The 8,516-nt window shown below is 41.8% G+C and overlaps 1 protein-coding gene across 1 annotated transcript; it reads right to left on the bottom strand.

Annotated features, from left to right (window-relative positions):
- Positions 1-1,068: 1,068 nt before the first annotated feature.
- On the bottom strand, positions 1,069-8,160 carry MAIP1 (matrix AAA peptidase interacting protein 1). The gene is made up of 5 exons (XM_084209389.1): positions 7,830-8,160; positions 5,806-5,877; positions 3,916-4,042; positions 2,778-2,928; positions 1,069-1,483 (listed from the first exon to the last, which is right to left on the bottom strand). The coding sequence occupies exons 1-5, from the start codon at positions 8,139-8,141 to the stop codon at positions 1,405-1,407; spliced, it is 741 nt and encodes a 246-aa protein (XP_084065515.1). The 5' UTR covers positions 8,142-8,160; the 3' UTR covers positions 1,069-1,404.
- Between the last annotated feature and the right edge of the window lie 356 nt (positions 8,161-8,516).

Genomic DNA, 8,516 nt, shown 5'->3' on the forward strand with positions numbered 1-8,516 from the left:
CAGTTTTATTCAGTGTGGGAGAATGCCATTCGCCAATACAGCAAGCTTAGTAATTTATATGCCTTTCTGATTTATTTATGGCGCAATAAATCCATGGGTAGTTCCACGTCTGCTGGAGATTTGCAGTCTCCAGGATAAGTTTTTAACTGAAGATCAGAAGCAGGGAAAAAACCCCAAACCTCAAACTGCTGCCCCCTTTGGCTCCAACCCACAAGACATAAACAACTTCAAAAGAATAAAACGGTGCATGTAAATTTCCAATCACATCTTTTGCAGCAAAAGTGTGTTATCAACTAGTTGATAAGCTTTAGATGTTCCTCTCATTAAGTCATTGGATCAAAAGAGCAGAACTATGGAAAATTTAATTTATACCTTCAATTACAATTACTATGAATCTCAGTAATTACATTTAACACTTTCATAACACTGCACTAATGTCTACAACATGCCTTGGTAGAAAGTTAGCTTTATATGTGAAGATGATATAGGGGATGAAGAAACCTGTTATGATCGCCTGTTGATCTGCATAGAAAAGCCTCCAGCTACTTACACCAGGATTCTTACGTTCCAGAAACCAGAGATAAAGTGACAACTAGGAAATTGTTCAGTTGCAATATCTAATTGTAAGCATGTGGTCACTTCTTTAACACACATTTCAAACAGAATTCTTAATTTAACTTCGCTGTCAGGTCCCCTTTAAATTAATGTTTTTAACTGATTTTTCTTCAGTAAGTCTCTAAACTTGGAATTGCCTATATATTACTGAATCAAAAGGAATGGGTTTTTTTTTAATTTTCCAAAACATACATATCTGTTTCATCCATTTTCCCAGTGCAATGCTAAAAGCTTTTTCTTTCTCCAATCCTGTAGCAAATACTAATAGCAGCTCTAAATTTCTTAACTTCAAATATATTCAAAAGCAAGATTACCTCAAAATGAACTGCTGAGGCTAGACAAGCTAAGAAGTCCATCTACCTCTATTTCATCTTGCATATTATTCAGTTATATATTGTACAGTCCCTAGGGAAAGAAAAAGAAACATAGGAAAGTAACTCAGAAAGGCCATCAGTCATTTAAGTGTTTATTTTCAAATAGTACCATTTCTAGTCAGAATGTAAGAAACTGACATATCCATTACACCTGCCTGAATGAAACTGTGTGTCTAAATGCCTTGGATGAGCACTGGAACCAATTAAATTTCTACCAGCCTGTTCCAGGGAAAAGGCTTTGCTGTAACACTGCAGCACAGTGCAAGTTTCAGAAGGAATTTCTGGAGATCAGATATAGAAAATTCATCCCTCTTTTGGAGGAAAGGGCAGGAAGGGAAAAAAAGACCCAAAAAAGCCTGGTATTTGTTACATCAAAACAATTACAGTGGTACATAAAAAGGCTGTAAGAAGGCATTTATTCTAATAGCCTTGGATGTTCAATCCGTGTAATAGTCCAGTCCGGTTTTGCTCCTTCTGTAAACTCCCTTTGGAACCTGAAAAGGGAAGATAATAAGGGAAGAGTTGTTAAGATTTACTTGACCTTAAGGAGCCACTAGTATGACAAGGAATCAAAAAGAAATATTTTACTTCAAACTTACTGCTGTAAAAGCTACCGAAACTTCAATGCTTATGCCCCAAAAAGAAAGATAAAAATTATTTCCATAGCAAGAAACAGAATTCACCGACTTCAGAGCATTTTGGTTCAGATCCCACAGACAGGATCAAGCAGTAACTGTAAAGACCCTGACACCCAGAAAACACGCAGCTTTCACAGCAGCAATATGAATAAATCTTTATAGAAGATCCTGATTCATAAATAAAGGGTCTCATTTAATGACATGGTAAGTGAAGGGATATCATGTGCTCCTTATTTAACTTGAAAAATTTTCCTCTTTCCTGAAGTGTTGTTTAAAAGGTAATATATTTTCAGAACTACATCAGAGATTGAGTTAACAGCAGCACTGAGTCTCCCCTATCTAAGGACAAGTCTGAGCTTCAAGCTGAATTCTCATGTTCTCAAATGATCTGCATGTCATGGACAAGAGCAGTATAGTATCACTGCTTTGCAATCCTGTGCAAATCCACTCCTGCAAAGTGGGACTGGGAAGATATTTAGGCTTAAAGGAAAGGCTCTCAAGGTTAATGGAATCTCAGAAATCTCCAGCTCTAAGGAAGATACTGAATTAAGCAAAGGGATGGATCCACAACAATGTATCCAGGCAAAAAGCACTGGTCTCCTCATGAGTGTTACCTTTGCTTCAGAGTTCCTCATCACCTAGACTCCATATTTTCAATTTCAAATGTGGGTGTAGAAATCCTTGATCATACCGCATTTGTCACACAAAAATCCTCACTCATCCCAGCTTCTGAGAATCTTATTTTCAATACATTTTGCCAACTGTGTAGATATTTTCTGCACTGCTCTGATATCAGTACACCAACACAGACATTATTTATAAGCATTCCTGTGAAAATCCATCTTCCTAAGGTGTGCTTTGAGGATCAGAAACCTCATTCAGTGCTCCAAATACCGCTCTTCCTTACAGAGGAAGAGTTCTCATTAATACCAACTCAGAAGCAATGAAAAAAACATAATGATGTTAGGGGTATTAAAAAAATTTGGCCCTAAAACCAAAACAGAAAAACCAGATGAGAATTAACTTAGATTAGAATCAAAGTAAATTAAAACCACTGGGTTCTGCAGTGGCACAGTGGGAGTGCCTGCAGAACTGCCTACCCCACAGGTACCTCATGGACATGAGAAAGGAAAGAGACAAGCAAGCTTACTCATAGTTAGCTGTTAAAAGATGTTTCTTTTCTTTTGTGTTTTCATCTCCAAACACAATCTGGAAGACTTTGGCTTCACCTGGCACTTCATCAGGTAGATTAGCACCATTCAGATACCAGAAGCACATCAGGATGCTAACAAACTTTCTTCCTGTTGGAAATAAATCAAAACTTAAGTTAGATCTCACGTTTCTCACCAGTCAAATGCTTCTATTTGCTACTTAGCATATATTCTAGTGAGACCCTGGAAGGACAGCTGACTTCAGCCATAAAGAACACAGGACAGAATAATAAGAGATAAAGCTATTTTATGCCATACTCATGCTGTTTAGCAATAATAAAAATACACTCTGTAAAAAAATACGTATTTTATCATGAGCTTGGTGTGATTGTATTAAAAAAGTTGGTTCCCATAAATCCCAAAGCTAACTACCGATACAACAAATGTATGCAGAGTAGTTCAAACATGGGAGCAATCTAAGAGGGGAAAAAGAAATTCCTATTTCCCAAACCAGGAAAAATGCTTACTGGGTCTGACAACTTGAAGTGCCCAACTGAAGACCCAGGGTTAGATCGACATATCCACTGTGTCTGATAGTGAACAGAGCACACAATGCTGGTATCCAACCAAAAGAAAAACTTGTCTGAGCTCAGCACTAGCTTAACAAAACCCAAACCAATCAAGGAGCCCTAGAACAAAGTGTATGTCATGACAGAAGGACTAAACCAGCAAAATTTACTTCATTATGCAGCCTTCATTATTCTTTTTGCAGGATGCAATGCAGGATTCATTTTCATTGCTGAAGCAAACAGCTTTCAGCATATATATATAACAATTAGAATAATTGTTTTGAATAATTGTCTCACATTACTGAGGACTAATAATATAAAATTCTGTTCAAAAGAAGGGGAATAAGCAAAACCCAAACAGAAGTCAAAACATTACCATGATGTATTAACAATAATCTCTCTGATTAAAAAGGAAATCAAGAAATTTTATATGGATGAATTACAAACTGAGAAACAAGGGATGAGAAACAGTTCTCAAAAACACATCTGCATGGAAAATGTCTGTTTAGTAGCAAAACCAGGAAATAAGACTGCTCACTGCTGAAATGTTTTAGGATTCTAAACATACCATCATCATCATAGTAAATGCGAACATCTCCTTCTGTTGTGTACATGATTGCATCAATGTCAGCTGCTAAAGCATCCCTGTGGCTGTCAGGGAGCAAAGAAATCTTTTCCTTCAGCACCTGAAGTACCTAAATTCAGAAAAACTGTCACTTAGTTTTTCATTAGGAAATTTAAGTAACAATCTATTTCTACTGCAGTTAATAAAATGAGCTGTATTGCTAAAACATTGGTCTAACACATGTAACAGCTAAACTGAAAAAGCACTGGGAAGTTTGGGCATTCCTAAACCCTAATTCAGCAGCATTGAAAAAGCTCCATTTACTGCTCAAAAATGAAAAGCAAGCATCTTAAAAAATGCTTAGAAAAGGTACTGTCGAAACAGCAGCAGCAACACAAGCCATGTGAGCCCAGAACAGCCCAGTGAAGCTTGCTCCACAGTCCCACTCTGCCTTCTCACCGTGTGCAGGTTCCTAAGCTTTTGATTCAGTATCTTTCAGCTATCTCTCACAAATTTCTTTGAAAATCAGTTTCATTACCAATGAGTTTATCTTTGCCATTTTGTGAACCACACTCCATTTAGAAAAAGATTAAACACTTGCAAATCAGAGCTGACTGAAAATAGTTCCCCTGGTAATTCATGTCCTTATGATACTCACATCCATATTATCTGTGTCCTATGATCCACACAGCTGTGTAAGTAGAAAATGGTGGGGTGCAAAAACTCCACAGAAGTAGCACCCCAAACACGACATGAGAAAGTCAAGTCACAAGAAAGGATGAAACTGCAGAACTTATTTTCAACTAATACTCATTTTTTACCCTAACTTGATCTACCATTTTTTAATAACAAACAAATGCAGAGGTTACATGGAAGCAAGAGGCAGTCTTCTCAAGGAGACATTGGTTTCTAGTACATTTTGCAGGTACAAAATTCACTGGCCAAAGAAGTGACAAAGTAGCCTGGGATCACAGCCTCATCTACTACATCCTTGGCTCACGTGAAATCTCTGCATCAATGTAAACCTGAAAAATTTGCAGCAACCAGAGCAAGTTCTTTCAAGAGGAAGCAGAGGAGATGCCCTTTCAGAACAACTGCAAGAAACAAACTCACGTGTTATTGCTATCTCTGTTCAGAGAGAGAAGGCAAGACTGTTCAGAGGGGATGCACTAGAACAGCACCAGAGTTTTTGCTGCAAAGGCATGGGTGGCAATAGGACAGGCCATGCTGACATCCTGTAACAAGGCAGACAGAGACCTGGAGTGTCTCCTCCACTTGACTCTGATCCATCTGTTACCTCCATGCCCTGGGAAGGCCAAGACAACTTCAGCAATTAAAAATCCATAAAAACACAGAAAACACAGCACTGATGTTCAACTAGGTCAGTCACATCCCTGAGACCATGACACAAGACTGAGGCCTTCCAGCCAAAACCAGTAATCAGCTCTCTGATCTGATGGGGATGGAAATGTATCAGTGCAGCAGGGATGAGCACAAACCAGTTTCCTTCTTCACATGAATTCTGGTGCACAGACTGAGTCAGCTTCAGCCACCTGCCTACACCTAGAGACACACAATTCCTCCTGCCATCCAGAACCCACTGCCTTTCCACCCTTCCTGGTACAGCAATCCTTCTGGCATTAGGTCCTTATGCTCAACAGCTAAAATATCTTTTATTCTGTTTTAAGTACAATAACTTCAAATTAAGTTTCATGCCTTGAAATTAAACAAAAAAAAGCTGTAGGACAAAAAATTGCCCACCCTATGTCACATAATGCTGTTTTTCCCAAATTAAACCGAGCTGGCAACTTGTAGGTAATGACAGGCTGAATGCATCCATGTTACTTTGTAACAGACAATCAACTGCTAGAATAGGAGATGGAAAGCATTTACCTCTGCTGATACAAGTTCTTCCAGCAGGTCAAGTTTACGCTGAGACAGCAGCTTTGAAACAACAGAAAAGGCCTACCAAAACAAAACAGAAACAAAAACCAAACATGAACAAGTAACTCTAGGTTGGCTTATTTTCCAGACAAATCCATAAGTATATGACAAGCAATCCAAATATTCCATGATTTAAGATTTCAATATTTGCAGAGGGTATCACCATTGAAATGCAATCCCTCCAGCATTAAAAGAGTGATTTCATGAATTGACAAAAACATATGAGTTCTTTTCAATTTCTTATTTAAAACATCAAAGCTTCCAACAGGTGAATTCATCGTTTACAAAAGGAAAAAAAAAAGCTTTGCAGTATTTTGCATGTTGCTTTTACTCATTTTGATAATTCAAAGTCTATGTCTTTCCCTGTAGATATTTTGTTCCCCTGCCCTCGTTTCCAACTCATCTTCTCGTTTCAGTGGAAAATGATGCTGCAATTTACAAATTTTCTTTAGAAATCTGGTTTAGTCTCTAGACTTTAGGAAGCTCAACTCTCCTTTCTCCCCTCAATTTTGCAGGCATATTTACATACAATTATGGCTTTACATATTCAAGTAGTGTACTTGTGAAGGGCAGTGTATTTACAACTCTACACCAAGTAAAAACAAACACCAAAACAAAACCTCAAAAAAACAGGCCAAGGCAAAACAGGTGGTTCCACCCATGTGTCAAATTATTTGTTGTGGGTTTTTCCCTCCCTTTAATTGATCCTAATAATTTTAACATTCTGTCCCCTGATGTGCTGTTTTGAGCCGGTTTTTTGTGGTAAAAGTAAATATAATAATAAAAAGTTTCCCAACAGATAACTCTGTAATTTTCATATGACTAGCTTTGAGATACTTAACCTCTCTGACACATTTTGTTGACAAGGCTCACTGGGCTCATAAATCTGGAGAAATAAATATATATACACCAGCTCTATGCCTGTCTAAGCTTGATCATTTCAGGAAAACCTGCTAGGAGGAGACACTTCTCCTTAAAGTCTTTACAACACTTGAAAGCACCTTCCTTCACACTACTTTGGGGGATGGCTTAACCAGTCCATTTTAATTGTGGAATCTGGGAAAACAAGAAATTTCTGAAGAAAAGTTCAGCTCTGCTTATATCATTTGCCTTGAAGTGTGGTGCTTGGAGCCAGCAGGGAGGAACTCCATGTATTTTACACACAGGAGCACATTCGTGCTATGATGTCCATACATAATAACATCAGGCTGGACATCAGGAGGAATTTCAACAGGAAAAGTTGTTAAACATTGAAATGAGCTGCCTAGGGAGGTGGTGGAGTTGTCATCCCTGGAAGTGTTTTAGAGAAAGACTGGATGTGGCATTGATGCCAGAAACTGGACGAAGTGGTGTTTGGTGACACATTGGACTCAACGTACAACACGGACACGGAGCTCCTGGAGTGGTCCAGCAGCAAGGATTGGGGACTGGAGATCTCTCCTACAGGAAAAACTTATGGGACTTGTTCAGCCTGAAGAAGAGATGGCTGAGAGGAACATCAATGTGTAAAAATATTTAAAGGAGGGGGAGTGCCATGAGTATGGACCAAGGTCTGCTCGGTGATGCCAAGCAACACGAGAAGAGGCAATGGGCAGAAACTGATGCACAGGAAGTTCCACCTGAACACAAAGAAGGACTTCTTCACTGTGAGTGTCACCAAGCACTGGAACAGATTGCCCAGAGGTTGTGGAGTGTTCCTCACTGCAGGCATTCTAGACCTGTCTGGACACAATCCAGCGCCATGTACTCTAGGACGACCTTGCTGGAACGGGGAGGATGGAGCAAACGACCCACTGTAGCCCATTCCTACCTCACCTGTTCTGTGAATCTGTGGTTATCTCCGAAATCTCTTCTAGCTGTTTCTATAATTCCACGAAAATAACCAGGCGCAGCGGCAGCCCCTGTGGAGGGTCAGCAGGACCCTTCCCCTCAGGCCGGCGTGCTCCTCGCCCCGAGGCCCCAGGCCCGCTCACCTGCTTGGCTCCCCGCGTGAACTCCTCGATGCTGAATTCGTGGTCGAAGTAGAGGCGGATGAGCAGGTAGTAGAAGCGGGTGCGGAGCCAGGCGATGGGGCTGGTGATCCTCACTACCACAACACGCCGCTGAGGGCCGTCGGTCCCAGATCCGGCGCTGCTGGCGAACCGAGCACTGAGCTGGAGCGGACGGATTCGGGCGGGGCCCGGCGGGCCCGGTGGGGCTGCAGCCGGCGGCAGGAGCCGGGCGGAACCCGCCAGCGCCCGCGCCAGCCAGCGGACACGGCCCGGAGCCGCGCAGCGCAGCGCCATGACGGCCCGGCCCGGCCCCGCCCTGTCCGCCCGCAACTCCCGCTCCCCGGAAACACGGCTGCGGCCACCGCTGGTTCCGGCGCAGGCGGAGCGGTCCGAGCTGCCGGCGGCTGCGGCCGCGCCGGGTCAGGAGAGCCGAGCCCCGGCCACCGCCGGAGAGGTGCGGCGTCCCCTCTGCTGGCCCTGGTGGGGCCGCGTCTGGGTAGGTGTCCAGTTCTGGGCTTCGCAGTACCAGAGAGACAAGGAGCTACTGGGGACAGTAGAGCGGATGCCCCAACGATGATGAAGGGCCTGGAGCATCTCTGTTCATGAGGAGAGACTGCGGGAGCTGGGCCTGTTCAGTCTGAGGAGATTGTGAGGGGATCTCAGGAATGC

The sequence above is a fragment of the Fringilla coelebs genome (assembly GCF_963513975.1).
Source record: "Fringilla coelebs genome assembly, chromosome: 7".
In the NCBI taxonomy this organism is placed as follows: domain Eukaryota; kingdom Metazoa; phylum Chordata; class Aves; order Passeriformes; family Fringillidae; genus Fringilla; species Fringilla coelebs.